Genomic DNA, 17,281 nt, shown 5'->3' with positions numbered 1-17,281 from the left:
TTTCCTTTTTATCCTTTTTGTAGCATATGTTGCTAAGTTACGAGGTAATGTTAGTTTCACCTTTTCTCCTTGCACCTTTGGTCTTTGTCACAGATCAAAGACCACTGACTTCCGGTTTCTGAGTCACGTGACTGAAACTCACGATTTACCTCTCTAAAACACACCTAGCCTTTCCATGACAACTTTTGTATTTATTCGATGTAGTATATTATCTAACCAGTACGTAGAATTTTAAAAAATAAGATTAAAAAAATGAAATTAATAATATCTTCTACACTTTCGGAATTAAGGATTTTTTTTCTGCAATTTAATATGATTATATTAATTAAAACACAAAGAAAATTAACGCATTTTCACATTTAAAAATACTAACATTGCATATTTTAATTGTAGTTGAAGTGTAATTATAATATTTTTTCTAATCCATGCGTTTTAAAATTGTATGGAAAATTTGATGTTCACATAGAAATCAAGACATAAAATCTGCATGTTTGTTTGTCCATGATTGACTGACGTGTCATTGTCTTTTTATGAAAGTTTTGTTTCAAAAGTTCTTATCCATTATTTTCAGCTGCGGTAAAAATGAGAGGTAAATTTTAATTTAAAAAAAGCAAACTAATCTATTTACTTGCATGTGCACATTTTTCCTTATATCGTGTGAAATTGTGTCAGCCGCACGTTTAAATAGCAGGATTTACATTTAATATATATAAGTATTTATAAGTTTATTTGAAATAGACCTGCCTAATAAATTGTATCTTCATCACTAGTATTCTCTCTCTCTCTCTCTCTCTCTCTCTCTCTCTCTCTCTCTCCATACTATATGTATGGGGACATTCCACGTCTTATATTTCTTTTATGATAAATTAATAATTAATTCAGTCGCCAAGAAACCACAAGGCTCATTCTTGTAGAGTTCAAATTCCAGAACGAATGCTTTGTCATCTTGACTTTTCGAAATTTGATGAAATGCATTTTAACTGCATGGGCGTAAAGAAATGCGAGGATGAAACGACTCTAAAATAAACACACTATATATGACTTGTATGCCTCTATCTCTTATTGGACGTCCCCACACAATAGATTGTATCATTTGTAGCTATATCTGTCCACACGTTTACATTTCTTCCCAAATTTCAATTATTTTAATGATTGTACATTGAATTAACTATTGATGATATTTACTCTTTGACCCCATGATCTATGCTTCAAAGAACTGTGTGGTATGAATTTTTAAATTCTAACAGAAAAAAACCTGTTACATTCAAAGGAGCGGCAGTAGGTTTATTGACCATTGAAGAAACATATTGGATATATATTGAAGTTGAATTGAAATAAATTATAAATCATCTCAACACAAAAGCGTACAAATGTATCGAACATTTATAAATAAACATCCTGGAAAAATCAATCGATTTTTTTAGCACCTGTTGATCGTGTAGGTGATAGCATTCGTAAACTGGGTGTGGCTTTGACGTCTGATCTCCTGTTTAATTCATCATTATAATAAGCCAGTATGAATAACATGAATACTGCAAATCAGCATTTTATTCAATTAACCAAGACGTGTTCTAATGTAGTTACATACTCTTCATTTTGTAACTTTTCTTTGGATGCAATACTAATGACGATTAAATTCATTTATATTGATGTATTTTCAAAAGATATATATACAGATAAATCTAAAGATTGTATTTTTTATCTTGCACTTATTGAGAAAAGTATATTTATTTCTAATCAATCAAAAATCATTTGTAAAAATATTTTCTAATTTCTAATGGATCTTACACCCCACCATTTCCCGTTTTATAACAACTAACCCAATTCTATTAGATTTCCCTAGCTGATATAGTTCAACTTAACCAAAATCTCATGTTGCAGCATATTAAATATTTTATTTTTTAATCTTTGACTTGACGGTCACATTTAAATGTGCGTATATCTTTTAATTTCAAAATTTACAATCCTAAATTCAGGGGCCTATCATCGAACACGGAAACTGAAGAAGATGCCGTCCGTCCTAAACGACATCGAAATCAAGGCCATGCAGATAAACCCTAAAGACCACTCGTACCCCTTTGAGAACCTCGTGTTTGAGGGAGGGGGAAATAAAGGCCTGGCCTACTGCGGGGCCGTCAGGGTAAGAACACATTTTACACCATGTACATTAATTTTGAAAAGGCTAACTTTTATACCCGCGATTATATGTTTAGAAACTGTGCAGTATTACGTGTACCGATCTTATTATTAAAATCAGACTTCTTAGATCAGCGCCATATGCATTTTGTGTAGCGTGCATAAGGCACGGATCTAAGAAAAAAGTCTGATTTTAATTAGATTGCAGTATTACTAGTGTCATGTTGTAAATTTTGAATCTATACCGGGTGGCAGTATATACAAAATTTACTCATGTTGTAAATTTTGTATTTACTGCCACCCTTCAAATTCAAAATTTACACCACGACACTATAATTATTATGTTATAAGTCGCAGATATTTCCCGATGCTTGATTAAGGAATTTGTAATCTAAACAAGTTCTAATCTAAATTGAAATCCTTAGCAAAGACGCTAAACTGCAACTTAATTAAAGCAATAAAGGTTGAGAGTGCATCATAACTCTACATCTTGCCAGTTATTATCTAATGATTCATCAATTAATCAATTTTCATGTGTAATGGATACTTAAGATAAAAGACAGTATAGAAATAAGTTAAAATTTCAATATCTATTTTTAAATTCTAATTGAAAAAAAAATATGAATTACGTATTCCTTTAATATTTTGTTTTTTCTCTTCAGTTTATACAGAATTTGTGACACCCTTTCGCAATTCAGTAGATATTTTTATAAATACAAATGTTTCATGATTTTTTTTTTCAAAGCAAAATTCATACAACCCTTTATAACAAATTACATTAAGAAATCAAATTAAATCATTTATTATTTATATAGATACCACATTGCTCCCCCTTATTAGCAGACTTGTTTTTGAATTCATATGAAACAGATTTTATTCAAAATCTTAAAAAGATGCTGTGGAATTCAAATCGACATTTAGAAATATCGACGACGTATCATCAATTAACAATAGTTCTTTCCGTTCATACGTAGACTTGATATATCCCAGTGAGCTTGACATTATAAAAGATACCATAGAATCTGACACATCTGTTGTAATATTTGAATATCATACTAGAACAAGATTAGACTAACTGTAACCTAACAGCAAAGCTTTATGATAAACGTGATCACTTCAAATTTGCAACCGTCAACCTTCCCCTACAATGTATGTTGTTATATAACACTTTCACCTGAAAGTCTCTCAGATCTAGATGATACACAAGAGCATACTCTACGTAACAACATTTACTAAAGAAGGCAAGCTAGCTATTGTCATGTTGATAAAACAAGAAATATCAAAAGTCTTGTTTTAAGTAATCATTTCGCAACTTTATGGTCGATACAATGACTTTTCAACATATAATCTAACATTAAGTCAAACGCTGAATGACGTTTTTCAAAGTTATATACAGCCCATTATTTACACATTGTATTGTCTTCGGATTTTAACGTTTTTCACGATCATGACAAGGAGCACACGACGACGGATTTAACCTATAGGCATGCTCACTCCTCCATGGCACTGATCCCACCAATGGTGTTTTAGAGGTCCAGTTTTTTGCTCTGCTCTTAATTTGTATTGTTTGAATGGTCTTAGGAACTTGAATACTATAATTCTTTATCGTCATACTTCATTCAGCTTCTTAGGAAGTCGCTATCTTTGTTCGCGCATATAAAAAAAATTGGACGCACTATCATTTGAAGGATCCAGAAGGCTTTGGTCAAAATTCAAAATATTAACCTTACACTATAAAGCATTCATGTGCATGCATGTACCTGTATATTGAACTTTCAGTATATTTAATGTAAGTAAGAATTGGTTATTAAGAGGGACACGATTCTACCATTAAACGTCAGCCCTTCAGGATATGTGATTCAGCTATTGTGGCGCCCATCCAGCATGATTATATCTAACTCATAAACTGTCCTAGTCCTCTTATATTGTTGTCAGCTTTTAAACAGGTCACAGTTTGTCAAATTTTATGAAAGTAAAAATGCCCTGTATACAATCGTACAAGTAAAAGTGAAAGATGTGAAATCTCATTCTGTTGACAAAATTAAATATACAGAGAAAGGGTACGCAGATAAATTATTAATGCAGCAAATAAAAACCTTTTTTAAAGGTAGGAGTGTAATTTTAAAGGGGGGTAAAGCATATATTTAAGGGTATAGATCACGTAGAAGTGGAATTGATTCCATTCTAAAACAAAAACATCTCACTTCATGTTGCATCGTATCAATGGACGTTTCTAATCAAAACACAAGTGCCTTCGGAAAAACAATCTGTACATTTTTTATCCTCTTGGATTCGGTTTGACTGAATGAAATAAACACCTTTATTACTTCGAAAAAGAATCTAATAGATGCTTTCAATCTGAGTATATATATAAACATGTATTTATGCGTCAATGCTATGAGCTTGAAGTTTTGCAAAGACATTGTCTCCAAACAGTTATTGTATCATTGTTTTTCCAAAGGAAGGAATCGAGAATGCATCAAATCCAGTATGCTATTAGACATCAGTGTAGCAGATGCAGAGATTATTTTAATTTTGTTAAAGAAATCTTGTTGATAATATTTGCACGTATAACTTATTAGTACTTATGCTGGGATTAATTCCTGCTTTTTATAGAATTGAAGTTAAAGGGGCATGGACACAGTTTCCATTTTTTAAACCAAGTGTAATGTTTACTATTCCTACCTAAGCCATCATCTAATGATTAGTAAAAATTTGAACATCATTTGTTGATTAACAAACAAGATACAGAACTTCAAGTTCTTCATAATGTAAACAAGGCTCTTGCCTTGTTTTTTTTTTTACATATAGAAAATATCATATTTGTAACAAAATGAAATTCAGCAAATCAATAGAAACTGTCAGATCGTACTTAAAAGTACCTTTTTAATGGAAGTTATCTACTTTGAACAAACATATATTAGTATATTAAACTATGTAAACAAAAACATGACATGGACCTTGTTTACATAACAAAGGTTTGGAGCTACAACTCTATCTTGTATCTCGACAACTGACGTTCAAATTTTTGATGATCATTAGAAAGACCCTAGTTAAATATTAGTAAAAAATGTGAAAAAAAATTTGAAAATTTTACTGAAACTGTATCTATGCCCTTTTCAAGGATTAAAGAGGAAATTATTGATGTTTTACACTAATACAGTTCTTAAAGTTTGAGATGAAATATATGAAGATAACGAACAGTATTCACGCTCAAAGGACTATAGAAAAATACAAAATAGGAGCAGAGCAAACACGGACCTCCAAAACATCAGAGGTGGGGTCAGGTGCCATGGAGGAGTGAGCATCCCATGCCAATTGGTCACACCCGCCGTGTGCTTCTTGTCATGATCGGGATACAACGGAAAAATGATAAGATATTAGACAAAATACCGGTAGTATCTGAGAATCGTATCGAGCAAAAAATATATGATGACCCTCCACCCCACGCAACCTCTAGCGTCAGTGACGCGGTTACTCGTTCATTGACGGTCTGTTGAAACTTCTACCACATTTATTTGTAAAAGACACTGACTGAATGTAATTAACGTTCAAAAGTTGTGCAAGTCTTTGTCAAATCAAATATGGTTCTTTGTTATTGGACCAAATTGACAGAGAATTGCTGGTATTTCCTGTACATTACTTTGGATTAGTCTTTCAGAAAAAAAAACACTTATTTTCGAGGCCTTGTCTCAAGAGAGTTAGTTAAGAAATTGAACATTCCATCAAGATTTTTATGTAATTCTCATTACATTACCAAGGGATTAAAATTTAAAATCTTAGAATATTGGTAATTACAAGTCTGCAATATATGTATAATTCAAGTAATTCACCAGTCTATCTCACCATTTTACTAAGTGTGGAATTTTTAAATGAGTTCCGAAGTGTTTTGAAGATGAGACATGTGTTTAGCTCATTAAAACTTTGGCATGCAATAATTGGCCGCTGCTGGAGTTGTTGAAGACAAGTTCCGTGTTCCAGCGAATATACTGTATTGAAAGGAAGCATTGATCAGTACCCCTGAGAATCAATTGTCTACAATTTCGTCTAATTTTTTTTTTTCATTTAACATCTTGATTTCACATGTTAAATTAATCAATTCTAATGTGCAATTTTTTTTGAAGATTAAGAAATCTTTGAAATTCAGAATTTATCTTTTTTATTCAGGCCTTGGAAGAGTTGAAGCTAATGGATCAGGTGAAGAGATTTGCCGGGGCTAGCGCTGGCGCTATGACGGCTTCTCTGCTGGCAGTGGGGTTCAACTCAAAGGAAATTCAAGGCTTCCTAAGCCAGAATATGGCCACTATGTTTCTAGGTAAGACGAACTATCAGAATACCAATCGGTATACAATTGGCGGGAAAAAATTATCTGGCTATGTACATCAGAAACATGCGATTTTTTAACTCAATACTGAAAAAAATTAAACCTATAGTGCCTGGAACAGCACAATAAAAATGATTTTTGAGAACAATATAGCGATGTGCTATATCTAGGTAAGATTGGCTTAGCACGAAAGAAAGATGATCTAACCAACTTGCCCCACACTGCACTCTTAAGTGCACAGGTATAAAAAAGACATTATTTATCAGGTGTTTTAATTCAGAATGGCAGGCTCGTGACCATGGCTTTGTTGAATTACATAATCTGTGCAAACAAAAAAATCCCTGGCGTGTCTTTAAGAATTCAAGATTCAGGTTTTGTAACTTAATGGTAACATTTACAAAAAGAGGCTATATTATCTAATAGGCCTAGGTTTGTAATTAAATGTACATATAATGTGATTTCAATAAATTGAGGTCATTTAAACATTTTTGTTATGTTTTGTCTTGATCATATCTTTAACACATAACCACCATCTCTTTGACAGATGCTAAGTTTGGAGTTCTTAGCCTTTTGCCTAACCTATTGTCTGGCTATGGCTGGAACCCTGGAAATAGGATATACAACTGGTTTGGAGAGAAAATGGAACAAAAGATGGGGAACAAAGACGTCACCTTTGGGGAGGTCTGTCTCTGAAACAATAGAAAAATATTTATTTCACAAGCCTCAGTTAAGGTTTAAGCTGTCTATACCATTGTTAACGAGATCCGGCACTGAAACAATAGAAGGATATTTATTTCACAAGCCTCACTTTAGGTTTAAGGCTGTCTGTACCATTGTTAAGGAGATATGTCACTGAAACAATGGAGGAATATTTATTTCACAAGCCTCAATTTAGGGTTAGGTTTAAGGCTGTCTTAATCTGAGATTCCTCTGACTCTAACCCCTGCTTTTATATTGTGACTTTCCCCTGCACAAGTCACAATATAAAAGCAGGGGTTAGAGTCAGAGGAATCTCGGATTATGGCTGTCTATACGATTGTTAAGGATTGCATTTATCATTTAAGTATTGCTTATTTTTAAAGTGACTTGTTCTGAAAGGACCATGTATCTATGCTACTGACATACATGTAATTGAATACAACTTTAATAACATAATGAAATGACCTGTAACTTAACGTTTTGCATTTTTTTTCAACATTATTTTGATTTGAATAAAGAATAGAAGTTAAATGGATAAGTAATTAGTCATTTATGCAATAAAAATTATTTATTTGACAATAACAAATTCAAATAAACTTCTAAATTGTTAACAAAGATCCAGATAATTTGCGTACAATCATCGTTTTTAACTTTATATTTCATGCATCTAGTTGTCCAATTTTACTTTTATATCACCATCAAATTATATGGTTTCACAGTTGCTACATGTAATACTGTAGTAACATTAAATGATAAAATATCTTCTAATTTGAAGAATGTATTTGAGAATAGTTTTTCTATCAAGTCAAAACGACGATTATTTTGTTTAAAAAAAATTAGACGGAAACGATCTTTTCATTGTGTAAAATTATTTTTAAAGCTTTATGAAAAAACTGGAAAAGAACTCTGTGTTGTCGTGACAAATCTAAATCACATGACTGAAGAGTATTGTCACGTGAAAACAACACCGGACATGCCTATTAGATTAGCAGTGCGCATGTCCATGGCAATTCCAGGTAAGAATATATTATATCTGACCAATCATCAGGTATTTCTACTGCTAATGATCTTCAGTGTATCATAAATGTAATTAGTCTACTAAAGACTCGATTTTATTCAAAGTATTGATTTTTAATTTTTTTTTATTTTTAGAAATAAAATAGAAACTTTTAAGTCTTAATTCATTCTTTTATTCAAAATTATTTTATTTTATACAAAAGTACATTCATTTTATGATTCCATTTCAAATAGTTCATTATCTCTAACTCTTACTAGCATTTTTATATATTTACTGAAGATACCCCGATATACTAAATATCTTACAAAAAATATTTTCGTATTTGACTATGACAACGTAATAAACATGCAAAATTTAAAAAAAAAAAATAACACTATGTTTCTTTCAGAAATACAATTGTTATTGACCTTCATTGAAATTATATTTACACTTCTATACTTTTCTCACAGGAATGTTTCAAGCCACAAATTACACATACAATGGAGAAACAAATACTTACGTAGATGGAGGGGTGATATGTAACTATCCAATACACTGTTATGATGGTATGTAACAGTTACATGTAGTTAACTAACAATAATTTAATCTTAAGGCAGCTCAGATCAAGGTCAGGTTAGAATTTACTATTGAATTTCAAACTTAAAGGTCAATGTACTGAGATAAAAAATGTTAGACCTTAAACAGCTCTTCTCATAAGGAATACACACGAGACATTTGAAAGCTGTAGCAACAACCATTTTGAAAGTATGGCCAAGGTTAAAATTAAGTTTTCAAAAAAAGCTAAACTGCAAGGTCATGATCAAAAAGAAAAATAACCTAACACTTGAAGAAATAATTGTTCAGTTCAAATACATTTTACACTTGTGAAATTCAAAAACGTTTAAACTTTTGACCAAGGTTAAAGTTCTGTTAAAGTGGGACTAGAGTAAAAGTAAAGTTCAAGCTTACTCCTCCATTGCACCTGATCCCACCTCTAATGATTTAGAGGTCCGTGTTTGCTCTGCTCCTATTTTGTATTGTTTTATGGACTTTAAGATTGAATATTGTTTATTATGTCCATATCCTTCACTCATTTACTAAAACCAATTAACAGTCCACGAGGTTCTATATATAATATATACCGAAACTATATATAAGATACACATGGAATGACGAAAATATTTCATTCAAATTATAAAGTAGACAACAAAATTGTTTATGGAGAAGAGGCTTGTTCATATTCTTTATCTAAGTAGCTGCATAGTTTAAATAATCCACATCTAGGAGTCAGCAGTTGACAGCACATTCTGAGAATTTGTAAACCTTTGGTCTATTGCAATATTTACTAGGTACATATTTTTTTGCATTCTAAGAAAAAAGGATTCTAAAACATGCATAATGATACTCATCTGCTATTTGTTGGCACAACAAACAAGTCTAACCAAAAGGAACACATAGATATGTAAAATATTAAAGCCCTAGCTAGCACCAATCCTTTTTTTCAAAAGTTACCGGTATGACCATGTTTGATATATTTGCAAACAGATCACCGGTAAGACAAAAAGAAACGGAAGAACCATCAAAAACTACCTTCGATTTTAGGGGCATAGAAAAGAAAAATCAATTGACAGGTTGATTGATAATGTCTTAGAATTATTTTTTATTGAATTCGCGCGTCCTGTTTTCAAGGGCATATCTATAGTTAAATAATCATGCTATGTAAGCTACCTTTTCATATTAAATGCATATTAAAATTCACTCTGAGAAATTTTAACTGAGACAAAAGCTATCAGCCTTTGAAGCAGACCTGGACTAGAAGGACTCTACTTTTCTATGATGTATGTAATAAAAATAAATGTTTGGTTTAATGAAGCGAGTTGTAACATTAAATATTAATTACAGCGCCAAATGAACTTCGAATCTTGGGGCTTTAGTTCTCTGTGTGCGACCAATTCTTAGATATGACGAATTTCTTTTTCAGAGTTGTGATTTTATTAAAATGTTCAGGTAGTTCATTTGAAAGAAAAAAAAATGTATAACTGTTTTTTTTTTAATTTGATACGATCATAAAAACGGTGATTGTTAAACTGTAACGTTACATGAACCCATGCACCTTCACTCACCTTTGTAATAAAACATATTCAAAATTTCAAATTAGATACTTTTATACAAACAAAGAATTCCTCAGATGTACATATCCTTTTAAATCAATGAATAAAAAATTTCACAAGGTTGCATCTTATACAAATTAAAGAAAGAAATATAAACATTACATTTACGAATTCTTTTTTTTTTCTTTCACGCATTCATTCAACAAATATCTTTGATGTTTAATACTTGTAAAGATTATGTAAGAATCTGTTGAGTACTAGTATCTGAATTTGCACATCAAAGAATTCTCAGGAGAATAAGAAAGCTGAGAACAAATAATTATTCAAACTATTTTGGATTCACTTCATACACTAACTAGAGAGAAAATTAAATAATTAACAGCCTATAATCATGAAAACAAGATTAAAAGACGGCTACAGTCAAGAACATAATGAAATGTTTTGCAACTTCTAAGACTTTGAACAGAAATAATTCTTCAAATTATGAAACATTAAAAGATGAGATTTTGTTCGAAGACTTGATATTGGAAGCCAATGTATGATTATCATAGTGAAAAAAATCAAATTGACAATATTTTGTCTTCTAGTTAAAAATTGCCTTTAAAATGTTTATTTTCAAACATTCGCCGTACCCTCGTCTGTGTTAACATTCCTTTCTTTTGTTTGAATTGAATTGACAATGATGGAACATAACATTTTAAAAAAACAAAGCTATTAAAATTTAAATGATAAATTGATGTACAGACATATAATTAATTCGTCAAGCTAGAGTAAAATATGGGTTTTTCTGTAATTTTTAAATGATTGTGGAAAGCGAATCATGCGGTTTAAATGGTACAGTGTATTGGTCGAAGGCAACATCATAAGTAAAATACCAAGCCCAAAACATTTGATAATATACGGAAAATTGATTTTAAATTTGCCAGATATAAAGAAAAAAAAAATGTCGATTGTAATTTGTTGTCCCCTAGTCTTTATTGATTTTGACATACCTGGTAATCAACGAAGTTGAAAAGATGAATGAATTTAAAAGGTTTAAATACATCACTTATGTATTCATAAACAATAAATTAACAGAACGAGTCTCAGCAGGAACATGTGATATGGACCTTCTCAGTATACACTGTAGTAAATGTTAGTGTTTGGTTTTTTTGTACTGTTTGTTTAAAATTTTAACTTTTAATCTCTATTCTGTTTTAATCAAAAATAGAAGAAAAAAGCGTACAAATTTTAACAACCTTATATAAAGTCGGCATTTCGTAAATTTTATGTTCCTTGTAATGTCGTTGTTAGCAAATACAACATACATGTATCATTGGGTCGTACTAGTATTTTGGCTGCATTGTTTCACTCCTCTCATGTTTTTGTAATGGGGTTGCTTTATGCTGAATTTGATTATGGAATGTTTGGTCCATCTCATCAACACATATAGCTGACTGCCGATGTCACTGGTCAACAGGGGATGCTTACTCCTCCTAAGGCACCTGACCCAACCTTTGGAATTTCCAGGGGTCCTTGTTTTATGCTCTTTTCACAAATTGTCATAATTGTCATAATTAATGTCAAAGATTTTTTAAGATCAGTTTTTTTTCTCTGTTGTCTTTACCTTTATCATGGTATTGATACTTAATTTCATGTATATATTTTTGCTGTGAAAATATGTAGTGGAATCACTCACAGATATGGTTGCTCGTTTAATTTCTAGCTAAGTTTAATTTTTGAAAGTTAAGTCTGTACTTTCCTTTTGGTCTTTGTAGGCTGGTGGCTTTCTATGGACTCCAATGACAGTTTTCTGGAGAAGCTTCAGCCATTAGATGATCTTCCTCGGTTGTTAGACAGACGAGTGAGATTTAAACGAGAGTACAAAGATCCATTGAAAACACTGGGTTTTCTACTGGTACTAAAAATAGAATTCACTTAGCCTCATTCTGTAAAATTTGTAAATTTTAAATTAAAAAAAATGCATGCATAAAGTAAAAAAATAACATTTGTCTCTATAAGTTTAATAACTTACAATATGTAATCAATGTAGATTGTTTCTGGTTTATGATATTGAATAAGGTTAAGTACTACAGTAAATATGTATGTACACTGAGAAACTTCTAAGTCAGTTGAGCATCCATATAATAAATAAAATCATTTGTTGAAATTTAGCAGGATGAATTTTTTTTCTATTTTCGTAACCAATCACTTAAAGTCACATTTATATGTATAAGTAATTCTTATGAAATGTAAATGTAACAGGCGAATAACTCAATGTAGGTAAAGACGCATGCTCATTTACTTATGATTCATTCTGTGTTGATTGATTGTTTTTATGTTCCTTGCAAGATATATCACTTAATCTCATAAAATGTTTTCAAATAGATAAAATTGATAAACTCTTATTTTGATTAATTATTAATCCTAATTAATTATATATTTTGTAGTATGCAGATTCAGAGACAGATGTGTTCAGATTTATGTTGGAGAAAAGAATAGGTGTACATTTAGATCCATCTCCCAATACAAAACTAGCAACGTAAGAAAAAAAGTTGACAATTCACACATAAATATACCAGTATTAATAAAAAAGTAGTATTAGAGTAAGAGAAAAAGTGTGTAAATATAGATACTTTTGATATGTTATGAACACTTGGATATTAGGTACATGTATCTACAAAAAATAATAAGCTTATAATTGAAAAATACATTGAAAGCTCTATAAAATGTGACAGACATCTGTTGAATACATTTTTTTTTTTGCTTCTGTGACAAAAAAGTCAGTTTGTACATTTAAAAGAAATCAAAGTTTTAGGAATGAAATCTTACATGTAAAGCAAAGAAATGTACATTTAAGCTTATTTCCATTAGGGTTTGAAAAATAAAAAAAAACAATTATGATTATACCAAAAAACAATACTAAATCATTATTATTTTCAGTAATAAAACCATTGAAAGTTTTTTTAGAACTGTATTTTTAAATCAAATAGAATGAAAATGGAACGAAAAAAAGTTCAAGAAAAAGCAAAACGAGAACACAGACGAGTCATGATGGCCGTGGATGAATTTTTGAAGGTCAGAAAATAAGACTACATTGAAAGGATTATTGCTGCTGTGTAATTCACAAGACCACACATCAATGTCTATATTAAGAAAAAGAAATAAGAGATACATATTGAGTTTTATTGCCTTTTTATGCCTTAGTTCAAGGACTGTTTTATTGGAAGTTATATTGCTTTTTGTTAATGTGTTATATGCTAAATGTATGTTTCTTTTGAAATTGAAAAAAAAAATGCTTTTGCAGACAGACATTAGTAAAATCTATAAATATGCCAGTCTACTTCGTTTTAGCCATTTTTTTTAAAAAAGCTTCATAATAATAGAGTCCACTTTTTCAAAAATACAAAGAGTAAAAATACAAATTGACAACAAAACTAACTACAGTTACAAATCATTATCCGTATTGATTATTTTTTTTTCATTAAAAATTTTTATCATTCTATTAGGTTTTAAGAAAACATAATTTGGACAAAGACCATACCATTAGTAGAGCAGAATTAGAAAATGCTTTTAAGGACGTAAGTACATATTCAAAGGGTATATCTTACAATTAAACTAAATGAAACGACACATTTTCTTTGCAAAACTTGAGAAAAAAACTTCCATATTATTCCTTTGTAATGCCTACATTTATACCAACTTTGAATGAAGAGGTTTTTGAGATGTAATCTATTTTGAATGGAATGAAAACTACATAACACTTAAAATTCATACCATTCTAACAAATTTTTGCAGGAAGAGTTTACCAAGAAAAGCAGTGAAATGTTATTTGGAAAAGACTGTACTGTTCAAAAGGCGTTTGAAATTCTAGACAAGGATGGAAATGGAGAGGTATGTTATAAATGTCTGTTTGAATTACTATCCGACATTGTGCAACATTAATTTATAGTTTAACTCAGTGAATCTATTTATTTAATCATTGAATTTTCAGCTGTGTTAAGGAATTTCCACACTCACAATTTTATAGGTTCAAAGTACAAAAACTGCATATATTTTCATTCAATATACTTTAAACTTTCCATTTATTGCAAAAAAAATGTATAGGTCACCATATTATTTAAGATGCAAAGCATAAATAAACAGAAGTGTATGTCAACATCAAAAAATTGTACATTTTTTTTTGTTAAAAGTATTGATGAAAATATGCAAAAACTGGTTAATATGCATAATTCTGATGCTGAGTGTTCCTAAGTACTTCCTATTTAAAAGATACTTTTGAATTGTGAATATCAGGTAAACTATTTTACAGAAAAGCAAATGCCTGAATGAAGAGACCTTAGAAGGAGTTATTGCCCTTGTAAACATTATTTAAAGATTGAATAATTGATTAAATATAGAAAATATGCATTTTTGAATTCTTTAACTAAACAATATTTATCATTACACCTATTGTAAAGCATTCTTCCAAGAGATATTTTTCTATAAGGTGTGAATTTAAACTAATTACAGTTTTTGCAAAAACCTATGACATCATAGGAGTGTGGAATTACCTTAAAGAAATACGATAAATGAATTTCTTCTGCATGAAACTATAATTGGGCTTGATAATAAAATTGAATCTCTTCATGCTTTTATCATCCACATGAGAGGAAATGCAAGGGTAAGTAAACCCCAAATTCTGCTGATTTGTAGAGAGATGTTCATTTTTCAAGGCTAATTTATGGGCGGTGGAGAGGGTAAAAAAGACGTTAATGCAAAACTAACTACTACTTTTATAAACATAATAAAATACAAAACAGACAACCTTAAAAACAGAATCAACAGACTCGTTTGCAAAATCAACAGACTCCGATGCAAAACCAACAATCACCAATGCAAAACCAACGATCATTCACTGAATTGACGCTAGATGGGCCGTGTGCAAAAAACATACATTACCTGAATTTTTAAATAGCTAGAAAGCGCGCAAGTTTTTCTACGTCATCATTATCTGTGTACTTTCATGCATATATAAGTATTAACACACATTGAAGCACGCTAATGAAGCAAAATAAAGATAATTAAGTTGATTGCCATTTTTATATTTTAGATTAATTTCAATGAGTTGATCAATTTCATCCAAGGGACAGGGATCAGCCTCCAGCAGCGTTTCCTAGGTTACCAGAGGAGGGACATTAATGGAATTTTTGAATTTTTTGACACGCTACAGAACGCTTTGTTAACAAACGTTAAACGTGCCTTTGTCAACGTAAGTATATAGACAAAGAGGTAAATTATTTCAGGTCTTCTTCACCGATTTGTATTCTTTAAGCAATACTATTTAGAAATAGTAAATAATTTGGAAGAATGCAAAAGTAGCGATGATTATTTTAAAAAAACGAAATTCGTATTAAATTAGTTTTAGCAATTAAAAAGTCGAATGATTGTAAATTTTTTTTTTAATTGTGTTATAGAAAATAACATATTGTTTAACAACATTTATATCAATCCTTTACCCTCAAATATGGTAACATTCTTCAAAATTATTATTTTTTTTTTATCAGTACATCAAAATTTCAGTCTCTTGGATGTTTGAATTTTAACAAAATAATTAGCTAAATGGATGATTATTAATTAATGCTTCTCATTAACAGGATCAGGATTTAGATAGAACGGTCGGAATCAACACTGGCCATGTGGGGACCTCAGACTTCGTGCTGGAAGAGGATGACAGACTATTCGCTGTTCAAGTAAATTATTTATACTTTTTTTGCAAAGATTTTTTCGATAATTATTTGGTCCATTAAATCATACTTTACTTACATTAACAGCAAGGATACAAATCTACGATGACTTTTTTGAGATATTTTGCGGCCAAAGAAGAACTTGAAAAAAGTGCTGATGAATCAGTTAGGGAAAGGATACTCTCTTTGTCCCATGGGGACGGGGGTAAAATTGAAGAGGGTGACGAAATGGATGACGTGGAGGATGACGTCATGGAAGAAAGCCTGGGTGAACTGGATGCACTTGTTGGTGCTTATGCTAATGCTGCTGCTGCTGCAAACACACATTCAAGTAAGATATTATCATGATTATAAAAATACAAGTAAATGGATAAATGTGATATCAATATTCAATATTCAGTGATTTTTAAAGTAAATTGTCATAAAATCTTATTAATGCTGTTTAACGGTACACTCATAGAACAAAATCTTTAATTTAAATTCATACTAATCAAATTCAATATGTCAATCGATAATTTACATGTATATCTTTACAAAAGAATTCTTATCTGCAAAGTAAATCTTTAAAAAAAAAAAACATTAATATTAATTTTAATAGATATAAGATTATTTTAACTTGAAGTATTAGCTCAAAAATATGCAGGCATAACAATGATAATAATCATAAAAATAGTAATAGTCATAATAAAATTAAAATATTAGTTTAGGTGATATAAAAAGATTTCTAAAACTAATGAAGATGCCTACAAGAATTCTGTAGTTTTAGTCATTAATCATAAAAATATCATTTCACTGCAGTAAACATTAAAGTTAGTACAATCTTCTTTGATTATTTGTAATATACCTTATCTATCAATATTAGAATAAAAACATCTGGTATAATAAACTATGTTCTTCGTAAAAAACATAACAGGAGTTACAGTGTGGAAATATTGAAAATGAATGAAATGTAAGAATATCTGAAAATACTAAAGCAAGTTATTTCTTCTATAGATGGAACAGTTGCAAAAGGATGACATTTACAAGAGGACATTTTAGAAAGGAACGAAAACCTTGGATCCCACAAATTCATGTTTTGGTTTCAAATTCTGAACTGGAATCCCTTATTCCAGATATGTCTCTCACGAACGACCATTTTGTAATGAACACTCATTGTTGCTTCATTCCAAGAGAGATACCGAAATTTTAATGGATTAAACAGAAAATCCAATGCTGCTTTGTTTCATACATGTTTGTTTTTATATGTTTTGATTTTCAATTAGTTTTTTATGTATTTGTGTTCATGAAAATAAAATTTAAACATATGTTA

The 17,281-nt window shown here is 30.5% G+C and overlaps 1 protein-coding gene across 8 annotated transcripts in view; it reads left to right on the top strand.

Moving 5' to 3' along the window:
- Positions 1–17,281, top strand: part of LOC134257419 (uncharacterized) — a 51,071-nt gene extending 33,790 nt beyond the window's left edge. For 6 of the 8 annotated variants that reach the window (XM_062740037.1, XM_062740035.1, XM_062740036.1 and 3 more), the window contains 15 exons: positions 572–589; positions 1,977–2,140; positions 6,304–6,451; positions 7,005–7,141; positions 8,040–8,175; positions 8,627–8,722; positions 12,025–12,164; positions 12,697–12,788; positions 13,240–13,324; positions 13,756–13,827; positions 14,045–14,140; positions 15,339–15,497; positions 15,883–15,978; positions 16,060–16,303; positions 16,966–17,281. In XM_062740037.1, the coding sequence (XP_062596021.1) occupies positions 572–589; positions 1,977–2,140; positions 6,304–6,451; positions 7,005–7,141; positions 8,040–8,175; positions 8,627–8,722; positions 12,025–12,164; positions 12,697–12,788; positions 13,240–13,324; positions 13,756–13,827; positions 14,045–14,140; positions 15,339–15,497; positions 15,883–15,978; positions 16,060–16,303; positions 16,966–16,988 (1,706 nt within the window). In that variant the 3' untranslated portion in view covers positions 16,989–17,281. Of the gene's footprint in view, positions 1–23; positions 45–571; positions 590–1,976; positions 2,141–6,303; positions 6,452–7,004; positions 7,142–8,039; positions 8,176–8,626; positions 8,723–12,024; positions 12,165–12,696; positions 12,789–13,239; positions 13,325–13,755; positions 13,828–14,044; positions 14,141–15,338; positions 15,498–15,882; positions 15,979–16,059; positions 16,304–16,965 lie in introns of all 8 variants that reach the window. The other 2 variants (XM_062740030.1, XM_062740034.1) reach the window with 2 other exon arrangements.

This window comes from Saccostrea cucullata, unplaced genomic scaffold (genome assembly GCF_032062105.1).
Source record: "Saccostrea cucullata isolate Sc308-1 unplaced genomic scaffold, CSIRO_AGI_Scuc_v1 ctg848, whole genome shotgun sequence".
Lineage (NCBI taxonomy): Eukaryota > Metazoa > Mollusca > Bivalvia > Ostreida > Ostreidae > Saccostrea > Saccostrea cuccullata.
The sequence above is the reverse complement of the archived record's forward strand: the minus strand, read 5'-3'. Positions and strand labels throughout refer to the sequence as shown.